Source organism: Idiotropiscis lumnitzeri, chromosome 18 (assembly GCF_059441095.1).
Source record: "Idiotropiscis lumnitzeri isolate Australia: NSW breed Sydney's pygmy pipehorse chromosome 18, RoL_Ilum_1.0, whole genome shotgun sequence".
In the NCBI taxonomy this organism is placed as follows: Eukaryota; Metazoa; Chordata; class Actinopteri; order Syngnathiformes; family Syngnathidae; genus Idiotropiscis; species Idiotropiscis lumnitzeri.
In genome coordinates this window covers 13,545,390-13,571,651 of record NC_142408.1, presented here as the reverse complement: position 1 = coordinate 13,571,651, position 26,262 = coordinate 13,545,390, and the positions used below count along the sequence as shown (strand labels likewise).

The 26,262-nt window shown below is 40.1% G+C and overlaps 1 protein-coding gene across 1 annotated transcript; it reads left to right on the top strand.

Annotated features, from left to right (window-relative positions):
• Window positions 1-1,349: 1,349 nt before the first annotated feature.
• Window positions 1,350-25,444, top strand: dqx1 (DEAQ box RNA-dependent ATPase 1). Its single transcript, XM_088281818.1, has 12 exons — window positions 1,350-1,615; window positions 12,896-13,280; window positions 16,136-16,329; window positions 17,678-18,131; window positions 18,234-18,533; window positions 18,831-18,930; window positions 19,102-19,260; window positions 20,284-20,475; window positions 20,606-20,731; window positions 20,945-21,135; window positions 22,967-23,157; window positions 24,307-25,444. Exons 2-12 carry the CDS (start codon window positions 12,960-12,962, stop codon window positions 24,512-24,514), a joined length of 2,436 nt encoding a protein of 811 aa, XP_088137944.1. The 5' UTR covers window positions 1,350-1,615; window positions 12,896-12,959; the 3' UTR covers window positions 24,515-25,444.
• Window positions 25,445-26,262: the final 818 nt, after the last annotated feature.

Below are 26,262 nucleotides of genomic sequence, written 5' to 3'. Positions count from 1 at the left end.
AATTTTGGGAAGGTGTCGTCATTGATGCTGCATAAAGCTTCTTTGTCTTGAGAATTGTTTCGTGTGTCAGCGCGATTAATGAACACAAAATGAAAAGTGTTAAAGTGGTTTTTTTAGTGGTTGAATCGGTCAAAAATACATCATATGCCCGTATGCTGCAAAATATGTTACAAGTTGTTACTCCGTGTTACTCATAACACATATCATAACCAGATGTGTGCAGTCCGTCCCATCTTTGGGGTGGAGGGTGACAAATTTAAAAAAAGGTTGATTAAAATAGGCCAGACGTTGATTTTAGTCTGGCCCAAGAATCGGCCCTCGTGCATGGGATGAACCTACACGCGAAATGGGCAAATGACAAAATTTGCCTCAGTACGCGTCAAAGCGCCACTACCAATTGTTGGGTGGGATTTACCAGCAAAAAAGGGTCAAGTGATTGTAACGTACTACTAGGCTCAGAAGGTTTTCAAAATTCCAATTATTCCAATTTGTTTTTCTTGTCGTTTTTGGAGTTAACTCATTTTTTTCTTCTCTGATCCCAACATTGGCTCAATTGATCATTATGAACGTCAAGCTTGCCTTTAAAAAATAATTGAGAATCCCCTCACAGTAAGGCAAAAGTGCATACAACTAAGCTAATACAGGAAAGAAAAATAACTTTTCAAATGAAAAGCATTCATAGAGAATCAACATCACAATCTTTAATTCAACAAAAAATATTTCAACATAAACGACATGTCATTCGTCCATTTTGTAGCATAATATTAACCACAAATTAATCATCGACAGATTCCAATAATGAATCCCAGAAGACTTGGGGGATTGATTACAGTTATTTCCATGCGGACAATGTTGTAACTGGAAAACAGACACGCACTCGCACACACGCACACACACAAAAAAACAATCACATGATTCCGATGCCAATCAAGGTTTGGGCCACCAGGGGGGGTTTGTGTGCACATGAAGTCTCTCGAGCTGAACCTTTTTGTGTGAACCAGCTGGACGGAAAAGTTCAAAAGGCTTCATGTGGCCATCACTAGTTCAAACTGCCTGTCACAGAGCAGAAAAAAAGTCCTAGACGCATTTGGGAACTCCACTTGCCCCAGGAATAAAAATGAAAGTAATTGCATGCAAGTGAGCGTGTAAATGCCCATTTGAAGGCATAAATTCCGGAATGAATTCGAGGATATTCTACGTCTCATTTATGTGGGGACATTTCAATCACACTGTAATTTAGTAGTTCTGTGTTTGTAAATTCAAAATGCCAACCAAAGCAACTCTGAGCCAAACGTGTTTCCAGTTTTAAAATATTGCATTATCCGAGGACCTATGAACGCAACGCTCCATTTGACAGCACGATAGCAAACATGGCGCCTTAAGAGAGTGCCGTCAACACCTATGTCCTGTCTTTGTCAGCTGTCAGGAAAGAAGCTAGATGGATAAGGATTAGTAGGGAGTGACTGTGATCGGCTGTTGGCATTTTCCACCTTCCGTTGTTTTTATCTACCTGCTTTTGACGATGAGGAGGCGGCCTGTGAGATAGGAGCGAATCGACCGCCACAACAGCTTCGGATTGCGCAGGTTTCCTCACTTCAAGGGAAATGTTAAACAGGTCAGACATGATTTGACTCAACCTGCTTATTGTAACGTCACTGTAAAGGTGTCTTATTTGTGGCTCGTTTTGGTCAGTGGAAGTCCACGACGAAGAGTAGTCATGGTTAGGACAAGGGTCAAATGTCGAGAATTTAAGTGTCTCCGTTTGATAATTACAGTAGCGAATAAACAAAGTGCATACGTTCTGGTGGGCGCTTGTATGTCTTTGCTAGGCAAATGTGTATGTGACAAGTAATTCTTTTTTTTTTCCTGTGTGTGTTTTTTTTAATTCAGCAAGTCAAGTGGACAAAAACAGACAGTAATGGTGTATTTACGCCTTTATTGGTGGTGACGTCACTACCCTGGCAACACTGTTGGCCTCACCTGGGTTGACCGCTTAAATCTTTACATAATAAGTACGGTAATAATGTCAGGTTTAAATGCCCATTTTGGGAGGGCTTACTGAAATAATTTACTAAATGTAACGGCCGAAATAAAACGCTAGCTGGATGGCCAGGAGGAACCAGACACCGCTGTTCATTTTCACCGCCGGCGGGGGAAAAGAGTGGGACAGAGAGGCCCATGCAACTCCTCTCTCTCCTCTTCTCACCGGCTCGGCTTTTATTAGTTTGACTCAAGAATCACATGAAATTAGAATACAATGAAGGTCTGTTTAGCCTAAACTAAATCACCAGAATACAGGAGATTAATTAACAATGGTGGTCTGTTTTAGACTAAACTAATCAGCAGAAGACAGAAAACATCAATAACTAATCATCAGTAACTCTAGCAGGCAGAGAATCACAACTAACAGTGTAAAGGTCAATTTAACTATACACATCATCAGGATACAGTGTCTGTGTGCGTGTGTGCTAAAATAACAAGTAAGTGTCTATGTGTGGGTGTTTAAACATGAATGAGTGTATAAAAACATGATTATAAATACACAAACTGATTAACTATCCTCAGCCCATCTTACATTTCCCCCCTGTTGTGGATTTAAAAATCATGGCCTTATGGCTTTAAGACAGATCATCATAGTGAAATCATACAACAGTGATCAGTGGATGGGCGAAAACCTCTCATTAGGGAAAAATTCCCCTCTGCACTAAACGAGAACCTCATGGTCTGATGACCACTCGGGAATAAAACATAAATAAACATTTCAATATACCTAGTGAAAAATAATAAAATTGTCTCCACGCAGAGCTTGTCCCTGGGGTGACTTGATGAAGGCCCCTTGCCTTGTTGTAAGAGGAGACAGCTGTCTTTGCCTCTCGGATCTTCATGTATGGTGTGTGTGTGTGCACGTGTAGGGGGCAGGTGTAAAAGGTCCATGTGTTTTTACGTTTCAGTGTCCAGTTCGAGTTCGTCATTGTCCAGTTCGAATTCGTCATTCTCAACATCAATCAGGTTGTAATGGTACATTTGGGCAACAAACATGCGATTAACCATCCTCTTTGTCATAAAAATAATGCAACATGAACAGACTACACATAACAAAAATGAAAATTATAACCATTCCCATATATTGTCTCTTTCAAATTCTTCATAGTGATCATAACATCAATAATTGTTTCATTTTTATCAAAAAATTTAAATGCAATAATGTTCTCCAATCAAGGCTGAAATTTTGTTATGTACGTCATTAATTTCCAAACATTATCTAATCCTTTTGTTCTGTGGCTCCAACATTCATATCTGTGGCTGGTTGTGTGATTCTGATGTGCGTGTGGTCCGAGATTGTGACTCAGGTGGACTCCTGTTCGAGGGATTCGCGTTGCTAGGCCTTTCAGCTTGCACTGCGACTGGTGGATCCAGTCACCACGCCCCGCGACCTTTGCTGCCGCCGGGGTCACTGCCATCATCTGGCGAGGGCCATCTCAGCATTCACTTGTCCCAACGAAGTCGTTTCAACACCTTGAAGAAGATTTGGTCTCCCACACGGACGTGATTTCTCTGTGGATCAGAACACACTGACCAGTAATTGTGTCTTTGCATCTTTGTCAGTCAAACATGTCTTTCATGTGGACTGAGACCGATGTGCCAGTCGCTGGTGGTTCTGATGAACCTGAGAGTCTATGTGTGAAGCCATATAGGATTTCAAAAGGGGATAGTGTCCTTCCTTCGGCTGGCACTATCCTCATTGCTGTGATTGAAAAATAGTCTGGCCATTGTCTTTTTTTTTTTTTCTTTATAAGTCTGGCCTTAATAGTTCCATTAGTTCCATTAGTGTCCCATTTCGTTACAACATCATTCACAAAATGCATCATTTTCACTTCAAATCACTTCTTGAAAGTCCAAATGTCAGGATAATTTGATTACACAACACTTTTTCCAACTGTTTTAGCATCATCATATCTTGTTGGAAACAACTTAACCCATTTTGATAACATTAATTACAACCAAACAACATTGCATCTCAAACAAATAACACATTGTCTAAAAAAAGTTTTTTTTGTTGAAAAGTCTGCATGTGGGAACAATTTCATATCATACTTCCCCTCTGTTGACACACGACTATCTGCTCGTGTGTCAATCATCTTATTCCGCTAATAAATGAATTAGGCAGCCAGGATTTGCCATCTGCCAATTTGCTTATCCTGTCCTCAGCAATGTTTGCACCTTTGTTCCCCCAATGTGTGCATTCAATTAGTGGTGTATTTTTCCTGGCGTGATATCAAATTGTCAAGTTGACTTGCTGTGAGTGTGTGTGTGTGTGTGTGTTCATTTTCCTTTATAGTAATGCAGTGCCGACTTTGAGGTCATGCTTTGGGCCGCAGCCTTCGCTGCATTGTCAGCGAGGCAGTTTCCAAATGTAATTGGGTCATTTTATTAAGTAAGTTTTGCTTTTCAAATAACCATTTAGGCATGTTTCATGCACAACATTTCGTTTCCTGTTGTGGTTATAAAGCCCTTGTCTGCCCAATGTCGACAGAACACATGAACATTTATCTTGACTGTCAGTTCACATTGTAACCATACAACCCATACAAGATGGGAAACCCTAAATTTTAATTAGCTCGCACCAGCTACGCTCTTCCTGCTTATCCTAACAATTTCTCTCTTACAAATGAACTGTTTTGTGACCTTAGTTCTCAAACGCTTCTATTCCTCACCAGTCCGGAATGTGCACCTCATTTCTTTCTTAACAGTCTGGAATGTGCACCTGGTTTTTGTGTCTTTCACGCCTGAATCAGTGCAAAACATCATGCTGCTTGTCTTGAACATACAGAATTTAGCATCCCTTGAAACAAAATTTCCATTTGCAATCCCCAAAACAAAAAATGTTCCTCCAGTCGGGAGAAAAATGTCCTTAAAAAAAAAAAAAAAAAAAAAAGTGTCCATAAGGTCAAGTCGCGGTTTGGTGATAATTTGGAGCGGCTTCCACAGTCGTGTGGCGCCTTCTACTGGTGCGGGAAAAGTGACGCTTGGCTGAAACGCACCGCACCTTATCAGTGTAATGTGTCCCTGTGACAATTCGGTCGCCGTGCAATGTGAATGTGGTGGACAAGAATGTAATTTTTTAATTCCTGAAGCAGCAGTCAAGACTGCTTGAACACACTCTGACGTGGCTCTTACCACGGGATCAAATTATTGTGACTAATATGCAAATGGATTCACTTTCCTGTGTTTCTGCAGCAACACAAGTCCATGAAGCCATTTTTTTTCAGTCACTGTTTGCTCAATGCTCATAGTAATTTGGTAGTGCGTTAAGATGCTCCTTTTTGGTCTCATGTTCCCTTGAACATTATGTTTACTACACACTACACATGACCTACAAAATTTTTTAAAAAGGTTTGTTGTCCTAGCTGTACTATGGATATCAATCCCCCCTGTTGAGACATGGGAATTTCCATGACTCAATTTAGCAGTTAAATAGCAAGTTGGTAGTGCTAACACATCGTAATCAATGAGTTCATGCTTGACAAGTTCAAAAGCTTTGTCAGCCTCAAATGTTCAAACAATTATTCTCTTCTTGCAAATATCATTGGCTTATCATAAATGATGTCCAGCAATGGTCGTGTGATTTCTGAGTAATTTGCAAATCATGAATTAAACACCTATAAAAACATCATTAACTTCTCTGTTATTGGTTTTAATGCTCTGGCAATGTTTTTCCTTTTTGCTTATCACCGATAATGCGCCCTTTTAAAGTTTTGACGTCTGTTTGAATTCGCCCCTGCATATTGACTCTGATATTAAGGTCCAATTGTGTCAGTGCATCACGGCCTAATAAGTAAAATGCACGTTGATGTAGAACTTCTTCTACACACACTTTTTATGTTTGTTTTTTTATGTCACGTGATCCTCCGTTGCTACCACAACTCGTCCTGAAAAAGTAATGTTTAAAACAGGACTTTCTGCTTTCTCCTTTTTTCTTCCTTTTGCTCAACACGTTCATGCTTTTTGTGCATAATTTAGGATTTTCTTTTCCATTTTACAAGTTGGCCAATTTAAATTAGGTTGTTTTATTTGAAAAGCCTGTATTTTTTTTCTCATTCCTGTTTCTTTGTCTTTCCCTTGGAGTAGTTTATTGGGCATTTCTTGGAGGTCTTCAGTACTCGATTGTGGTCCTGTGGTTATTAGGTCCAAGCTGTAGAAGGTGAAAGGGCCTCCTTTTCCTTCCAAGATCATCATTTGTTTGACTTCCTGTCCTCGTTTCATCACTGTCATTTTTTCTCCTTCTACAGTGAGAACGAGCTGGAGGGTTTTGATTAAGTCTCTTCCCAAAAGGTTGGATGGACATTCTGGAACTACGACTAACCTCTTGCCTCGATATAAACTTCCATCTTCATCTTCTATTGTGAGGGGTTTGGTATAAAACCGTTGCGCTGCCTTTCCTCCTACTCCTATCACCATGACAGCTTTATTTGACAGTTTGGTCCCTGCAGGTAGGGCCTTGATTACTGAACTTTCTGCTCCAGAGTCAACTATAAATTGTTTTGTTGTTTTCTTTGGGCCTAATTGTAGTGTTCTCACTGGTGGGTCCACTGTAGAGGCCATTCCAAACAAAACAGATAAATCTAGAACGACCAGTGGCGATTCTAAGGTTACTTCTTCTTCATCTTCGCTATTGCTGAGCGGCCTCTGCTCAGGTTGTTCTTCGCCCTGTGGCTGGTAACTTACTAGTCACATGTTACCGGTATAGTCTTCCTCTGGTGTGGTCTTCCTGAATGTTTGACGGCAATTTCTGGCAAAGTGTCCTAATTTGCCACATTTGTCGCAGCTGTCATCTCTATTAGAAAACCGTCCTCGACCTTGTCCCCTGGCGCCAGAATATCTGCCGCGCTTTCGTCCTCGTCCTCTGTCCCCTTGACCTTGATAGTAGATGGGGGCGGAGGCCGCTGTGGAAAGGCCTTCCATCACGGCAGCCAAAGTGGTTGATGTGTTTCGCTCCTCCTTTTTCTTCTGGATTTCCTCGGCATGGGAGGCATATTCGATGAGCGTGTCAAGGTTTGCAGTTCGCCACCCAACGTGGTGTTTGCAGATGAAGTCTCTGGTGGATTTGTGGATACCATCTAGGAAGGCCGACTCCAAGAGGATTTGGTATGGGCTGTTGTCTGCATTGTCTTCCTGTAGGCCGCAATAGAGCCTGTAAACTCCAAATAACCTTTCCAAATACCGGCGGGCAGATTCCATGTCTTCTTGGTGACATTGTCTGATCTTTGTGTTGTCTGGTTGCTTCTTGAAGTTTTTCTTGCTTCATCAAACATGGCGCGGATTGCGTTTGCGAGCTCGGGAGCTCCAGGCGGGAGAGGCTGGCCTGTGACATCGTAAGGGTTGAAGGCACCTCTGATTCTGCCATATCTATACCCTAAGATCATTCTCATGCATGTTTCAAATTCTTTTCCATTCAGGTGGTAGCTATTCATTAGGTCGTGCATATTCTCAATCCATTTCTCCACATCCGCTTCGATTGGTGGGATTGATTGGCAGGCCGCCTTGCATTCATCTTGGGTCCAGGGCCTGTAGACCATGATGGTATGTTCATGTGGGTGGCCATTTGCATCATTAGTCCCAAAAGCTGGGTTGGCTACGGCCACCATCGGGTAGGCCTCTACACTGGGTAGCGATGGGTAGAGGTTCGTGGCTTGAAAGACTTATGCTCTTTCAGGGTTATTGAGTGATTTTTCCATCGGCTGTGCTTGTGCTCCCTTTTTCTTTTGCTCCCTTGTTCCAGCCGCGGAGGGTCGCTGTGTGGAATCGAATGAGGCAGGAGGGGCCGTGTGTGAGGAGCGGGAAGTGTCATTTTTCTCCTCGCTCTCCAGGGGCGGCATCTCAACGTCACTTGGCTCCGTCTCTGGGGCTGTGGCCGCCTGTCTTCCTGCTTGCGCGGCAGTGTGGGTTCGCTCATTGAACAGTGCACTTCCTCTCTTGCCTCTGACTCCGGTCTCGTCATCTTTCCTTTTCTTCATCTGATAAACTTTTTAAACCAGCCTAGGCGTCTGGGTTCAATTTTTTATTTTTCAGAAAACGCACATCAGGCTATTTCTCTCCTTTCTTTTAAGCCTATCCCGTTGTATAAATTATTTAATTTCAAATTTAAATGAATTTATCTCCTCAAATCATCTTTATTAATTTCTTTTGTAAATTTGGGAATTATTTTTCTCAATAAGATCTCGTCACTCATAAGTAGCCTTTTGTTGGTTACTAATTATTAATTCCATTTTATCTTTACTTCATCAATCCTTTTAACACAATTCCAACCACTTTTATCACTCTCCCTGACATTTAGACACACAGACAGAAAGACAAACATATACACGGGCCCACAAAACGACACACATAGTTCTCAACACTGAACAACTACAAACAACAATAACATGTCAGTAATAACAGCAACACAATCCATCTTTATCTATGGTCCATAATAAGTCCTTCAATTGAACTACTATGTCTCTATTGACCTTTTATTTATGCCAATGGATCCCATATCCACTATTTATTCAATTGAATATTTCCTAAATTTATTTATGCGCAAATTTCTCTATCTCTTTAGAGTTATTCTTTGTCTTGTCTATGGTTAGTAATTTTGGCGGTACTGTATAGTACTTTTATGAGTTTTTAACTAACCTCCGAATTTATATAAAATGTATTTAATTTTCCATTTAACCCAAATTTTTATTTTATTTTATTAAGATCCTATTTTTTTCACATGCGTCCAATCCTTACACTGCAGCATATTCCTGGGTTTCATTTTACTACCTAGTATCCCCATTTCAGAAAATTTGGTCCAGTTTGTCAACACCTAGGGTGTTCTAAAAACTGGTTTCTCATCAGTAGGACAGCAACTCAAATTTCCTGTTTATAACACTTACTGTATTACATGGGATAAAATACCAAATGGTATTTCTAATCCCCAATCACACCATTCACTCACTTTGCATAGTTTTTCGCAAACATTCACAAGCAAAATTATCATTCCACGTCTGACTTTCTTTCTCTGCAAATTCTTTTCTCACTACTTTGCTTACAACTCTTTTTCTACCTTTTGATCCATCTGTAATTGTATGACGTTTGTTACTTTCACTCACCTCACACACACACGCTTTTCGTTCTCACACACACACAGCTGCACAGCGCCACAATTCACGCACACACGTCTCAGTCAAACAAGCAGTCTGCTTACCAAAATAAAAATTCAAATAAAAACCACCGAAAATAATGCCTTATTATTCCCTAAATTTCAATGTGAAATTGTGAGTAGACCTCTAAGTCGTCGATAATTTCTCTATTTATCGACACGAGGAACTTTTAATCGATGCTACCGTGATGTCGGTTTGAACGAGTTACGACCTAATTTCTTCTTTTTGTAACTCCCTAAACAACACGATCGTGGTTTAGACGTACCTCAGAACGTTCTTTTATACTACCGTGCCCTCCGTAGGGGAGATCCAGCCTCCCGAGAAGTCCAGCTTCCCTTCAGCGCGATGAGTTATGGCCTAATTATTTTTCTATAACTCCTTAGACGAGCACGATCCAGTTTCTTTTCTTTTCGACCGAACTACTGCAAAACGGCCGGCGCACGCTTCCTTACTCACATAAATCACCCCTTACGAATTCCTTATTATTTTAAATTTTAAAATGGTGGCACAAAATAATTTGAAAAACAATACCTGGTTGCTCCTGGGTCAGCCTTGTCCGATCGGCAACCGGCATCCGGGCAGTGCGCCGTCGCAGGAACTTGGAGGCCTCGCTTTCTCAATGTTGAAGCGCTGACGTCAGATTCTATGGCGTCCAAGGATCCGAGACGACGCCCGTCCGAGTGCGGTTGCCCGCATTCTCCACCAAATAAATGTCAGGTTTAAATGCCCATTTTGGGAGGGCTTACTGAAATAATTTACTAAATGTAACGGCCGAAATAAAACGCTAGCTGGATGGCCAGGAGGAACCAGACACCGCTGTTCATTTTCACCGCCGGCGGGGGAAAAGAGTGGGACAGAGAGGCCGCGAGCAGCCTGCTCGCGGCCGCCCCATGCAACTCCTCTCTCTCCTCTTCTCACCGGCTCGGCTTTTATTAGTTTGACTCAAGAATCACATGAAATTAGAATACAATGAAGGTCTGTTTAGCCTAAACTAAATCACCAGAATACAGGAGATTAATTAACAATGGTGGTCTGTTTTAGACTAAACTAATCAGCAGAAGACAGAAAACATCAATAACTAATCATCAGTAACTCTAGCAGGCAGAGAATCACAACTAACAGTGTAAAGGTCAATTTAACTATACACATCATCAGGATACAGTGTCTGTGTGCGTGTGTGCTAAAATAACAAGTAAGTGTCTATGTGTGGGTGTTTAAACATGAATGAGTGTATAAAAACATGATTATAAATACACAAACTGATTAACTATCCTCAGCCCATCTTACAAATAACCAAGAAACCATTAAAGCAATATAATTCAAATGTTCCTATAAAAGATCACAGATAAAACTATGACTAGCTGGCAGATTAAACAATGACCAACTATAAGTCATCAACATTTTACTCTGAGCTACATATTTGTTAGAATGAAGATAAATTAAACTATTAATGATGGTTTTGAAAGCCTTAGTGATCTTTTACTGACCTTACTTCCCACTTCCAATCATAAATTAGTAGATTATCATTAGACTGGTTGTGTTATGTTTCAGCAGTTGGTTATATCAGCAGTCACCTAATTAAATGAATCAATCTGTGAACTAAGATGTAAGATGAGCCATTTGAAGTCCAGTCTGTTTGCAATCCACTATATAGCATTTTATGTGACATTATATTTCCAGAATAAATGTTAAACTTTTGTGTTTGTCAATAAACCGCATTTTACAAAGTGATAATTCAAAAACGTACAAGCCTTGGTATCTTTATTAAACATTCTTTACAGTGTGCCTTCTTTCCTGAACCATGCCCATTTCCTCACATTTTCGTACTGAAATGCACTTGGTGACGTGCATTCTTAACTCTCTTGATATCTCCCCCTCCTTCCCTGCTGCCTCCCCCTCTCTTCCTCGACCTCATTGTTTGGGCGAATGACAAATAAAGAGCATTTTGGATTATGCTACACTTCAGTTATGTCATGTTGTTGCGGCTTTAGGTCATATAACAAAACAAAACAATGTTTGCCTGTTTTGCGATCCTATCTTCCGCTATGATGTTATCATTTTATAAGGATAATTTAATATCTGTCTTATTTTAGGAAATAGCTCATGTTGAATGTCAATTAAAATATTCTGAGCTGGTTTAGTGCATCTGGCAGGGTGGGGTCTTTTGAGCATTGTTCATCCTTAATATCCTTGATGTAGTTTATGATGAATTAAGTGCCTTCCCTCATCCTTCGTTCGTCGTTGGTGTGGCCCTTGATTTTCTGAGCGTAGGAGTATTTTGCTCTCCTTATGCCCAAAACTGGTTCTCTTCTTTCAGTAATGATGGTTGATGTACCCTTAAGGCAACATCCCTCGCCTTCAGCAATGCTCCCACCTCTGGATTCAGCCATGGCTTCTGGTTTGTGTTGATAGCTACTATCTTGATTGTGGAGACATCATCAGCACATTTTGAGAGGAAGCCCAAGGGAGATAAAGCATATTCCTCCAGGTCTACTTCTCCTTCCTTAGTATCTGCTTCCCTGAAAATTTTCACTGAAAACAGTCTTGAACCACAGAGGCAGCATCACTGGGCCACACCTTGACTCTCTTGACTGTGGGATTGGACTGTATCTCCATATAGTATAGCAGTGTTTTTCAAACTGGCCGGCACACCAGGGGCAGGCGGTGCGGAGCGCTATCGTGAACACTTTTAATTATTAAGTTATGCTACCTGCAGACTGAAGGTGTGTTCAGTATTCCTGGCGGCGAGTTTCCCTATATAGTCACTGCAATTTGCTCGGTCAGGCGCAGTCGTGTGACAGGCAGCACGTTTTGAATTTTGCTCCTTCGCCCATTCCAACTGCTGAGGATGAAGTGAACTTATGGTTGCGTCGTGTCAGCGACATCCAGTCCGGGTCAAGAATGTACTTACTACGTCACATACATGATCAAGCAGACACACAGCCAAACATTATTATTACTTTTTTAAACACACACACACACACACACACACACACACACACATTGCGTGTGGTGAAATAAAAACAATGTGGGACAACAATATCATTGCCGTCTTTGTGACCAAGAGGTATACAACACAGCTTCATTTACCAAACTGAGACAAAAAAGGAGCTGCAGGCTTGGCAAACTGAGAGCAAGGAAGTTGGTGTAGCTTTTGAGTGGACTGAATAGTTCACAACTCTTTAACTGTCAACTAAAAGTATTTAGCACCCTAAACAACCACCGTCGGTCACCAGATTGCGCCAGTGACTCGAGCACGGCTCAGCTTCAGGCTACTTTGAAGGAGCGTGTGTTTTTGCATTCACTTTTTTTATTTTTTTATTTTTTTATGAATCCAATACAAGCAACTAAATCATAATCCGTGCTCATAAATAAACATTGGGAAAATTGGGAGTTGACCAGATTGCCAGTCAACACATTGTGCGCATGTTGCATTAAATGCACCAAATAAAATATATATATATATATAAATAACTCAAAGCCCATTATGACGATGACTGCATTGTTTCTGATTGGAGCCTCAACTCCAAGTCCCATAAGCATGTGCAAATGCTCCTCACGGGTAAGGAAAATGTCTGCAGGTGCTGATCCTTTTTTTCACCAATTAATTTGATAGGTTACATTGTCAACGTTCGGCCATCATTGTAATGTAGTAGGGAATCCTGTGCATTTGTGTTAATGATTGATTCTTTTTCTTCACCACTCTGCAGGTAAACTCCCTCTGTCAAGCAGCCTCTTTCAGTCTCCTTTAATCCTCATTCCCACTTGCTGCTGATGTCATCATCACCAGTGAAACCCTGTCCAGAGTCCGGACTTTCAAAAGCGATGGACTCTCTGTCCATGTCTTCCCTTTTATCTGGGGATATAGACGAGGATGGAGCTGAAGGACAAGAAGGAAGCCAGGACGAGGATGGTCTTAGAGACCTTGAAGTGAACCCATATGATGGTCTGCCTTTTTCTTCTCGCTACTACACCTTACTGCAAGAGAGGCAACAACTTCCCATATGGACTTTAAGGCAGAATCTACTAGAGCACCTTGAGAGTCACAACATGGTGCTCCTCAGTGCCCCCAGTGGAATGGGAAAGAGCACCCAGGTAAATAAATCAAATACATGCACTGAATCTCACAAGACGCACGTTCATGGGTTCTCTTTTTGCCATCCCTCCATTATTCTTATTCTTATTACTATGTAGTAGAAAATGAGTAGGAATCTACCAAAAGGATTTATTGTCCAAAACTGAAATTCAAAATACTGAAAGAAATTAGAATCCTGTACCTCAAAAAGCTAAAAATAAACAAATAAAAATTATTAATTTGCTGGATCATATTCTGCTCTTTGCCAAATTTGTCTAAGGCAATGTTCGTACTGTAGATCAATTCAGATATTTTTTTGCCCATGTGTCTGCTTTTTACATAATGTGAATAGTACAATTCAGATTTTTTTTTTCAAATCCGACCCAGGGCTCTTTCAAACGTGGATATTCATCTTATTTGATACCAATATTATTTAATAATAATAATAATAATATTCCCTTTATTAGTCCCACAATGGGGAAATTCGAGATTCAAACCCAGGCCTCCTGGGGAGACTGGGTCCTGAACGCAGCGCCTTAGACCACTCGGCCATCCTGGCAGTGACACTGGCTCATGGTTAGCACGGACAATGCCTAACCAAACACATTTTTAAGTTTTGTAGTCATAATGTGGCAATTTTCTCTCTTTCGCTCGATTTTCTCAATGCATTTGGCAACATGAAAATAAAAATGTTGTGCTGGTTCAACAATTTTTGCATTCAACATTATGCATACTTAACAAATCAACACTGTATATGTACTTTAGAAGTCACTTCAAGCATGTGTTGTGGGGGAGGGTGAAGACGTGTTTGGGCTGGACCACTGTCGATCGTGTTACCAACTGCAAAATTAAGAAGAGTAACAGTCTTGATCTTATTTGACTTAATATAACTAATCGTTTATCAAAGTAATTGATAATTGTTTTTGATAATCAACTAAATGTTTCTCTCCTTTTTTCATTAAAATTGTCCTAATCCTCAGCTTCTCAGCTGTAGATATTCTCCAATTTCTCAGTGAAAGCAGACTGATTTCAAACAATGATCAATATTTTTGCCCAATTTTCAACATGTTATGGACCAAATCAGTAACTGAATCGTAATTCATTTATATTTCTACATTTGCTGCTCTTCAATTTGAAGTAGAATTTTCCAGACTATATGGTGCACCTGTATATAAAAAAAATATATATATACAAGCCGGACTTTAAGACGCAGTTTTCCATGTTGAAAAAAATTAGTTGTTTACTGCTTGTACGGAAGGATTTTGTACTGTGAATGCACATAAAGGTACATAAACAGATTCTTAAAACAGTGCCTTTTAACACGACAACAACTTCGCTAATTAAAGCAGAACAGACCCAAAAGAGAAAAATTTAGATTTATTTAGCAGATTTTCTGAACTATAGAGAGCCCCTAACGGCAAAAGAAAAATCCACAGAAAAGCCGAACCAATGTATTAGCCGCATGGTTCAAAATCTAGGAAAAAATTAGCGGATTATAGTCCCGAAAATACGGTAATGTTTTTGAATAAATTGTTGGAACTTGAAAAAATAAAACAATCATGAGTTCAAGCCCTAATTTAATTCCTCTAGAAACATAAAACATGTAGTGGACTTATGTGGCGATAATGAGCCACGCAGACAGTGTATTTGTGACACAAGTTAATGAGTTGACCTCGTCTTCAGGTGCAGGCCTGAGGAAATTATGTCAATGATGATGTCATGTGTCAATCTTCTTGTCTCCTCGATGGGATTCTTAGTGGCGCATTTGTTTTTGTAATGTGAGCAAATACATAAAAAGATGGGATTTAATGAGGGATTGCAATTGGGCATAATGCCCTGCGTGTAGTATGAACATAGCCTAATCAGCACATTAGTTTCAGCCATGTTGTTTTGGTGACAAAAGTCATTTGGAGCAAAACTGAAAACTTGTAGGCCGAATTTTGAGTACATCCCTACAATAAGTCTAATTCATTCCTTTAGATTTACGTCATCCTGTTGTAACCTGTACACTCAGCATCAGCAACTTGGGGGCTCGGTTGGCTTATTTTCATTACACCTGCTGAAGTCCACAGGAAAAATAAAACTCCCAAGCGGATAAAACATTGGGGGAAAAATGTTAATGTTTGCTCTCAAACAAAATTCCCTCATATGTTGTAATTGGAATTATATGTCCATTTATCCTTTTAATGTCAGTGGTTTGAATAAGGCCATACTGAATTTTGAATTGATTTAATCACTGCCCAAAATTCAGCGTTTGAAACTTGTGTTGAGAGTCATGTTCTCTTAATTAAATTGTAAATTGTCAATTGCTTTGAGTGATTTATGCTGTATGTGCTTTGTGATTAATTGGCAACGTGTTCAAAGTGCATTCCGCTTCTTGCCCAAAGTCAACCGGGATATATTCGCGCTCACCTGAGACTCTGAACCGGATAAGCGCTTTAAAAAAAAAAAGGCATAAATATGCACATTTAATCCTGTCTGTCGTATTAAAGCACATTTATGTGACCATTAACATGTCTTACTTAATAAGGGTTGATAAACTTACCAAACATACCTAACCTGCACAAAGATCAGCAGAATTGTGATTATATCAGCTACAATATTTCTTCTTTTAACCGCCTACTTTATTAGATGATGAAGTAGATAAATATTGTACTGAAATTTAGATTCTTGTTTGGAAAAAAAATACATGGAGTGGGATATTTTAAAATTATTTTATTTTAATAGGCCATAAGAAAAACAAATCACAGAGCTGGCCCTTTAAAAAAAATACACAAAAAAATATTTATGATGTGTTTTCTCCTGTAGAGCATATATAATGTACTCCTACTTCCTCTTTTTAGTGACCTTTCTCTGTATTCTTCTTTTCTTCTAGGTCCCACAATGGTGTGTGGAATATGCTTTGTCCTATGAATTCTCTCAGGGCCTGGTGTGTTGTTCCCAGCCTTATTCCGTGGCAGCCGTCAGTCTGGCCCTTCGTGTGGCCGATGAGATGGACCTCAGCCTGGGTCTTGAGGTGGGCTACGGTGTGGCTCATGATGACAGTTGTACACCAGATACCTTGCTCAGGTCAGGAAATGACAAAGGCTAATAACATACTGTACTTACAGAGTCACACTGTGTCGTATTGTTTCCATAAGTGATTTTCTAATCTACTAATTGCTCTTAAAGGGAAACGTTACTAAATTGGAGTATTGTCATAGGTATTGCGAGTATTTTTTTGGTGTACAGAACATCATTGTTATTGTCTTATAAAGATGCTTTTCATTGGGCAGTAATGTTATGGTTTCAATAATTTCATATTTTGCATTGCAAGAAAACAATAGTTCACTTTGGGCATCTCAGTTCTTGCGCAAAAGACAGAGATTTCCTGTGAGAATCAATAGATGACGGACATTGATAATGGCTAAGTATTGTATTCATATTTGAAAATATATTATTATTAGATTGTTAAATAAGCATTCAGACATTATTTTAATCATACTGCAGGATTCTAATAAACATGAAATGTTCATTATCACCCACACCCAGTATACATGAAACATGAAATCACAGGTGGTTGAGTCACTACTACTTGATGCTTTGTCTTCTTATTTTTTTTCTTCTTCTTAATTATTTTTTGATTAAAATAAAACAATTTGGGCCTACACGATATTGGAAAAAACTGACATTGCAATTTTTGGAGAGGCTGCGATGTACATTGCGATATTGAAACTAGAAAACAAATTCACCAGATGACTCAAATAGCTGTGTTTGGGATGACTGCTTAGTTTATTATACTGCTCACGGATGGCCACTTGAGAGAAATACGTGCGCCACGGCTTTTTATACCTTTTGTCGAGCGTGCGGATAATTTTTTTAAACCTCTCTTTCGAGACGGCGTTGACTAATTAGCTGGGGGCATGAGAAAGACGGTCTGTGTAGTCTCTACAATGTAGAGCATAGTGTTGCAATTGCGATATTCAAACGGCATATCGTGCAGGCCTATTAAAAATGTTAGCTACAAAAATAATTATTGATACATTTTGAAACATGTTCAAAATCACCTGGTAGCGAAGATACACCATCCCAAAAAAATATACTTTAATTTTTTCCATCTCCTGTATTTCCAGTACAATGATTATCCCCGAGTCAATCTATGTTGCGTGATAGGATTGCAGCAGTTTTGTATGATGTCACATGATCCGTGTTTTACTTGCTGCCACACCTTGCGTGTTCTTTGTTCCCTGCACTTTGCTGTCTAAGGTGGCAGTAAATGTGTTACAGCAATGTCATTTGATACCTGTGTTGCCTTCACGATGCTCTCAAGCTATGTAGAATAAATCACCCAAGTGTGTGTCCTATACAGACATGTCTCCTTGCCTGTCTGCTGGGGTGATATGTGGTTCTCAAACTTGACCTTTGTTTCTATCTTCAGGTTTGTCAGTGACACTCTTCTGCTAGAGGAAATGATGTCGGATCCCTTGCTGCATCAATACGGCATCGTGGTTTTGGACGAGCTCCAGGAGCGCACGGTAGCAACAGATGTGCTACTTGGCCTGCTTTGCGACGTCTGCCGCCAAAGGCCAGACAACTTCCGCGTGGTTCTTCTGACTCACCCGAGTCTCGCTCCTCGGCTTGCTTCCTTCCTGGGGGCCTCTGTCCCTCACCTCTTCATGGACAGCATCTCCTCTGAGGCACCTACAAATGGACAAGAAAAGGAAGGTGTGGTAGAAGAGGAGAGGAAGTCTCTAAACCTGAAAACTATGGAGACTATGTATCGGGAGCTTTCACCTGGGAAGGACCCTGTGGTTGCTGCGCGTCACATGGTTCTAGATCTTCATCGGAGAGGAGAGGAAGGAGACATGATGGTGTTTCTTGCTAGTGCACAGGTGCAAGTTTAACTTTTTATTCTTGACACTTGGAGAGGTGGAATCTGGAATGGATGTTGGAAAGAAGTGACTAATAATTCTGTTGTTGGTTTTGTTGAGTAGGAAATTGAGGAGTGTGCTACACAGCTGGAGGCAGAGCACGTATCACTGAGTCCTCAACTTGGTTCACTCAGAATCATTCCCCTCCACACTGGACTGGGTGGGCTAACTCAACGAGTGTACAACACAGAAGTGTCGGCTCACAAGGAAAATGACGGGTCAGAGGGAAAGGACAGCACAACACTGGATGTGGAAGATCCAGCGATCCAGAGGAAAGTGATCCTCACTAATAGCCTGGCTGAGGCTTCATTCTCCCTTCCAGCCATTCGCTATGTCATAGACACTGGCCTTCAACTCAAAACTGTAAGTTTGTGGTCATTATAGACTGATAACTTTATATCTCTAAGGCCCTTTTGAGCACAAGTGCTTTTATCCTTTTTAAAAACTACCTCCACCAATCGCAAAAAACAGTTTGTGTACAAACAGATCTGCCTGCCATTTCCACCTTTGATATGATTTCAGATGCAAGTCAATCAGTGTAGTATATAGAGCTCATTTCAAGTCACTATAGAACGAGTAAGCCTAATAGTGAGACTACACCAGTTTTTGTTGTTGCAAATAACTACCAAACATCTATTTTTTCTTCATTTTACTCCTTAGGTTTACAATCCTCAGATAAGAGCAAACTCACAGATGCTGAAGACAATCAGCAAAACACAGGCGGACATGCGAGCTCAACGAGTGAATAGCCACCTTCCTGGTAGGTCAAAGGTTACAGCTCCACTATAATAGTGTAAAATACACCAACAACATTTCCATAGATGAGCTGCCTGCAAACATTCAGATTTCATGAATTCAACTCCTGTGTGACTGTTCTGATTACCGACATCAGAACAGATATCTAAATATTTTACGTTTTGTTTCCCTGTAGGGCTGTGTTTGCGCCTTTATCCCCAGTCTATGTATGATAATGGCATGGGCGAAGCTCATTGTCCTGGGGTAATGGAAGAAAATCTCAGCCACTTAGTTTTGCTGCTCAAGAGACTGGACATTGCCGACATGGGTCAATGCAAATTCCTAGACAGACCAGGTATTTATGTGTAGAAAAATGAATCTGAACCTTGTGCACAATGATAACTTGATGGTGAAAAAAATGCTCTGATAATTTTTAGATAAAATTCATTAATGTAAACGAAGCAAAGCATTGTAAAGTTGCAGTGATGTGTGTGTGTTAGGCAACATTGTCGCTTGCATTACCTGCTGTTAAACGACCATACTGTTCAGTGAAGTTGGCGACGCGGTCCAGCGTGCGTCATTTCAGTTTTCGGAGTGGTGTATATTTGTTTTGCTGATTGCCGCTGAAAGGGTCACAAGTCTCCAGTAGCACCAGTAAAGTTTGATTATGAGAGATCCAACCACTTGAGGGGTCAATACTTTCTTAAAAAGTTGGAAACAGACTCACGTTTAACACTTGAGGACTCCCTTCTCATAAGAGTCTGATTTCAGAGAGGCTCTAAAAAGGTTGAAAGTGTACTGTAAATGTTGATGCTTGGAGTATTTTGCTAAAGCATGTCATAGACATGTCTATGTTTCTGCAATGCAGGTCTATGTTGAGACCTGTTTTAAAGTGCAAAGAACTTTACAAAATGCCCCAGGTTTTGCTCATTGCTCAATTTGCAATTACAATTTAATATGCAATTGTTTTTTCATTAATCTTTATTACTATACACAATATCAAATTTATTATACATAAATGTTTTGGTCTTATAGGTCTACACTTAAAAAAAGGGAAATGACATTATCTACCTTAATTAGAGTTATTTTCTTACTAGACACTTTGGCTTGCAGTCTTTTGAATAATCACTCCGACAGCTTCAGAAAAATCTGAATGCTGCTGCAAAAATAAATACCTGCAATGTAGCCAATAAAAGTACACATTCCCATTTATCAATGTCAGACAGGCTATTAAAACGCTGAACTGCAGTTGATCTTTTTATATAGACAATACACGAGAAAATAACAGCATGCAGAACTCTTATTTTGTTTTCATGTATTGAAATCAATGTGCTCTCCTCAATCTTTCTTTGTCTATATTTCATTCGCTCTCTCCTAGCCCCAGAGGCTTTAATGCAGGCCTTGGAGGACTTGGATTATCTCGCAGCACTGGATGATGATGGTAACCTATCAGAAGTGGGCATCATAATGTCAGAACTGCCGCTGGAGCCGCATTTGGCTAAATCCCTGATCGCAGCGTGCGAGTATGACTGCGTTGATGAGCTACTCACAATAGCTGCAATGCTGACAGGTATAGTGCAAATGTTGAACAAAACGTTCAGAAATGTATTTTCAAGTGTTTTCCAATTAAAATAAAAAAAATAACAACACAAATCAGCTAATTCTGCAAGTGAATGGATTTCATCTTTGTCTTGGGTCAGCTCCTTCCTGCTTCTTGAGGCCAGAACCTAGCAAAGAGGAGGCTGCTGTTGCCCACTGGCGACCTCTAATGCACAATGAAGGCGATCACATGTCTCTCATTAACGTTTACAAAGCCTACATGGAACGTAAGTTCACATGCATTCAGTTTTTGTTACAGGAGAGCTGATGGTGCCGTTTATCAAGATCACTCGCAGAGTTTGCTGCACAGTGATTGTGGAATGTAATTTAATATTAGTGTTTGCAGAAGATAACGCTGATAATTGACAGCAGTGAAATGGTAAGATCCTTGAGCTTGGTCAGCAAATGCATCACTGACTTGTACTGTGTGCTAATTGCAGATAATCAGGATGAGGCATGGTGCACGACACACTTCTTGAACCACGTGGCCTTGCGGCTGGCTGTGGTGATCAGGGCCGAGCTGCTGGAGGTCATGCAGCGAATTGAACTTCCGGTGTCACACCCTGCTTTTGGATGCCAAGACAACTGCACAAATATCAAGCGGGCTCTCATTTCCGGCCTCTTCCTGAAAGTAAGCTGCCAGTTTTGAACAGACACATTTGAACCATATAGCGCTACGGGAATTGACGTCTCACAATTCACTCCGCCAAACGTAGACAAATCCATTTTGGGAGTAAAGAAAACATGTCGTGACATTGACTATTCACAAAGGCCACACTTTGACACTGGTAGACAACTGCTGTGCCCCAGGGTGCCACACCAAGAGGGGAGAATGTAAGGGACGAGCATTCTACAGGCTACCAAAAGAAGAACCATGGTTTGGTAAATGGATAGCAGCTATAATAAAGGGCCAATGGGGAACTTTTCATAATGGCGGTTATCGCTTGTGTAGCAATCACTTCTTCTCGGGTGAGTCAAATACTAAAACAGTTAATCATGTTGCTGTAACTTGATTGCAGAACTGGGCACTTGTCCCTTTTTTGTCTGTCAGTCCCCTTCCCTCAGGCCGCGATCTGGGTACCCTTCCGGCCTCGACCCGCTGGCCTTATTCATAAAAGTTGTCACCCCTCCGAACCTGTTACGCCTCCCCCTTAAAAAGAAAAAAAAATTGCCCATTTCGCTGAGTAGGTTGAGATGAAATTTTGGCCACCTCGCAACCACTTCACATACACGAGGGCCGATTAGTGGAAAGGACTAAAATCCACCTACGGCCTTACTTAGTTGAGCCCTTTTTTTTTTAATTTGTCACCCCTCACCCCAAAAATGGGCATCCGGCTGGGCCGGACTGTTCCGCTCCGCCCCTGCAACAGCTCTCCTTGATTATATAGTTATTTACTATTAAAGGATGGTGAAAGGTGTGATCCCGATGTCTCCAGCACCGGGGAGGCCGCGAGCGAGCTCACAAGCCCCGCCCGCTTCCCTAACAGCGCAGGAAAAAAAGAGTAAAATCCGAATCAGACAACTAATCTGCTAATCAAGTGGTGCTTCCTATCCCATAGCCAGAGGCTATCTGGTTGATCCTGCTGGGAGCATTATACTTGTCTCAAAGATTAAGACTTGCAAGTCTTATAAATAAACACGCCCTTCACTTAAACTTATAACCTTCCAAGACTTAGTATGATCACAAGGACTCACCAGTGTAGTGAGACAGAAAGTGGGTCTTGTAGATCTAGAACATTCTCTCTATTGCTTCTATACTACCAGAATGACTGCGCAAACAAGTGGACGAGAGGATGAGTCACGTGACATCGAAGTGACACACAGTGTGGGTTAATAATGTTTTTAACTGAAATTATTATTTTTTTTTTTTTTTTAGTCCATCATCCTTTTTTTCTTTCTTTTTTGGGGGCTGCATCTGCCCTTGTGTGCTGGAAAAACACTACTATTAACGTTTTTTTGTGATTAGGCCAAATGTCCAATCTAAAAAAATTGCTTTGGCACCACCTTGTGGCATCTCAGGACCAGAGCACAAAGGGGAAGCTATGCTTCTGTCTTATATCATTGCTGTCAGGCAGAATCCTCTTACCATAAAAATGACAATTGTTCAGGGGAAAAAAATACCATCTTGCGTAAGTTCCTAAACACCTCTTGATTCAAGATTTATATACCTTATATTGCTATCACACCATTGTACACTCAGATTAACACATCATCAACCAAAATGAACTTCAATTGCGAATTCAACATACTAAAATAAAGTTAGCGAGCCCCCATCTTGTAAAAAGCCTTTTGATCTTTTATGAGAGCAAATGCCTGGGAAACTTAATCTTCCCAAAAAAGATCTCATAGCCATGAGCGATGCAATTCCTACAAAAATGAGCAAAATAGCCTCTTATATATCATCTGTACACACGGTACGTTAATTTTCTGTATTTGAATCTGGATTTTTCTTTCCCCCTCAGGTGGCTCACGATGTAGATGGTTCCGGTAACTACCTCCTGTTAACTCACCGCCATGTGGCTCACCTCCACCCGCTTTCCTCGTACCTGTGTCGCCAGCCCTGTCCCGCCCCTCCTACTTGGGTCCTCTACCATGAGTTCACTATCTCCTGTGACAACTGCATACGCATCGTATCGGAGGTCCACCCACAAATGTAAGTCAAATGGCGCATTCGAGACTCAACACTTGAGGTGGAATGGCACAGGTAATACGCGATATGATACTGCGCCAATATCTGGCCCACGATAACGATAATATCACGTTACAGGTTATCTTTGATATTCAATATATTTTCTGAAATATTATCAATGATATATCACAATTTGTGTGACTGGAAAGAAAATAAATAAAAAAATAATTATGCATTTATTCAATGCCAACACTTTGTACAAGTACAGAAACATGTACTTTGAGCTTCTCTGCCTCCTAGCCTTTTAGGCACACAATCTTTATTGCTGGACCTCCTTTTTATAAATGCGGAGATGACTTTGTGAAGTGCCGACGACTTGGTACCTCATCTCAATTCCAGTATTGAAAGCGTTCTACAAAAACCATCATATTTTTATCAGGCTGTAAGGGTGAAGGTCCTTGCAAATAAATTTTAAGTAGTAGTAATTGCCAGCCTATATTATTACCTGCGATTTGTTCACCGTGATAGCAAACTGCTATTATATTTCGACTTTGTAAAACACCTGGTTGGTGACACTCTGAGGAAGGCGAAAGACTCGCCGAAACATGTCAGGTAAAAAAAATCTAACCTAAAACGAAATTGTCCGCTATAAATGAACTAGTCAAATATAAATAATAAGAGGAAGACAAAATGAACTTAATACAAATAGATAGGAGCTAGTGCTGGGTGATTCATTTAGACTTGTGATTATTTATTTATTTTTACAATTAAATAAAGGTTAATATTCAATACAATTGTTTTTTGTTTTAGTGGCTTTCATAATTCAAAGTGAGTCCCAGTTTGTATGCACTGTTTCCAACTACAGGAAGGCTGCAAAAAGTGAGGAGATAGTTTACAAAAGCAGCGTCTCTGCTGCCAATTTTGCAATTTAGTGATTGCATTTATTGACTTTCCTGATCATCTTGCAACCACTTAAGAAAAAGAAAAAAGCGACTAGTGAGTTTATTCACTTTTATGAAACAAACTACATGAGTGGATTGTTGAACTTTTAAAATATTAATTGATTAAGAATACTTATTTTCCAGAAGGAAACATTTTTTTTAAAGAACAATAAGTGAGGCTGTGGCTATTTTTTTTTCGTGCATTTTCAAATTCCATCATCCTGTGTTGCAGGTTTGTGGAGCTAACGCCTCAGTACTTCCTGGGAAACCTGCCCTCTAGCGATGGCAAGGAAATGCTCATCAAGCTGAGGCAGAATACAGAGCCTTACTCTTACGAACAAGACGGACTAAAAGATGCTCGCAGCAGGACCCACAAGGACACAGACACTGATGGAGACGATCAAAATCAGTCTGGCACTGAGCTCTGTGTTGTTCAATGAACACTACATGTCAATAATGGATTGATACGATTTATCTTAAATTGGACTTTTATCATTTACTGGTACTGGACAACACTAATATAATTTTATTATGAGTAAGTTCTCTAATGATTTGGGAAAAATGCAAACCTCATGTCTTTGTCCTTATTGTGGTGTACTGTTAACTTATTTATAGAAATCTGTGAATTTAAAAAAAAAAACTGCTATTTTACTTTTCATGTTGATGGAGCATTCGTTTCTTTCCACTTATTCTTCAGAGTTTATTCAGCAACTTTGGAGAGTCTTTGTAGGGACCGTGAAGCTAACAATTAAATTAACTTCTGAATTGTAGTTTCTCACAAAATACAATATGTGATGAAGCAATTTTGCAAAAATGTCTCCAGGCAAACTATCTTAACTTTTTTGATACTTTGATACTATTTGTACAGTCTTTAAGAATCCTACCTTATGTTTGGCACCTTGGAAATAATGAAAACTCACTGTTTAAAGTGGACTCTTATTTAAGTGGATGCATCTGTATGTACTGCAGGGTTCCTCAGAAAGTCTTAAAAGGCTTTCAATTAATGAAACTGACAAATCCTTAATTGGCATTAAAATGCCTTAAATCAATCTTTCAAAATTCCTTGAAGTGTTACCACAAGTCAAGTCTGTCGGATTTTATGAGTGTAAATAGCCTCAAATCTCAAAATTAACATTGGGATGAAAAAAGCCAACAGAACCAGCAACACATCAATGTGGATTTAGTCTGGACTCATAGAGCAGATTCACACTATGTATACACGATAACAACTGTGGACGACGTGGGACCTGGGGAAATTGTAAAGTTGGTCTTAAATTTAAATTGAAACGGAATTTAGTCTTGGATTTTACCTTGCCCTAAGAAGTAGGAAACCTGTATTTTCTCACCAAATACAATTTTGTTTGAACTATCTCAAATGTGTGATTTTCTACAGCACTTAAATGGTTCATTACAGGCGATAAACAACACAAATACATACACGTTGGTGCACATTTTTTTCCTGATTTCATCACTAAGATATAATTTTGAGCAGCTGTGTTGAGAATGTGAAGCACGGCTCCCCTTGAGAGAAGCAATAGGCCTTTCAGAGCCACAGAGGCTGGAAGGAATATTAACACATAATCGTTTAAGCCAGGCGTGGGCAAACTACGGCCCGGGGCCACATGCGGCCCGTTAATGGTTTTAATCCGGCCCACCGAACTTGAAAAAAATTAAATGAATAAACCTTGTTAATGTTTCTAAATACTATGGTTTTTCAAAGACGTATATATTGTTGTAATGCTTTTGTTCACTTTCATTTAACATTAAATGTATTTTTTTTCTCATATGAGGTGAGGTTACCAAAACACTGCATCCATCTGCTCCTGGTCCGGCCCCTCTGTCAAATTTTAGAACCCATTGTGGCCCGCCAATCAAAAAGTTTGCCCACCCCTGGTTTAAGCTATGTTAACCTTCTTTTACTTTCACACAGGGCGTGGTTGTGACTTCCAGATGTAAAACATGCAGTGATTTATAAGGTATATTTTTTTCTTATTTTTCTGACCGAAAATTTATCAAGGAGTGATTTCGATATGAGTCCCGTCTGATTAAAAGTAAAAAGTGTAAAAAGCTTACAACACCTGGAATCCAAGTCACTCATATTGCAAAATTAACCATTTGTAGCTACCGCCCACAATTAGCATTATAATCGCATTCATATTTATTGAAAAATGTGTATGACCTTTTTATT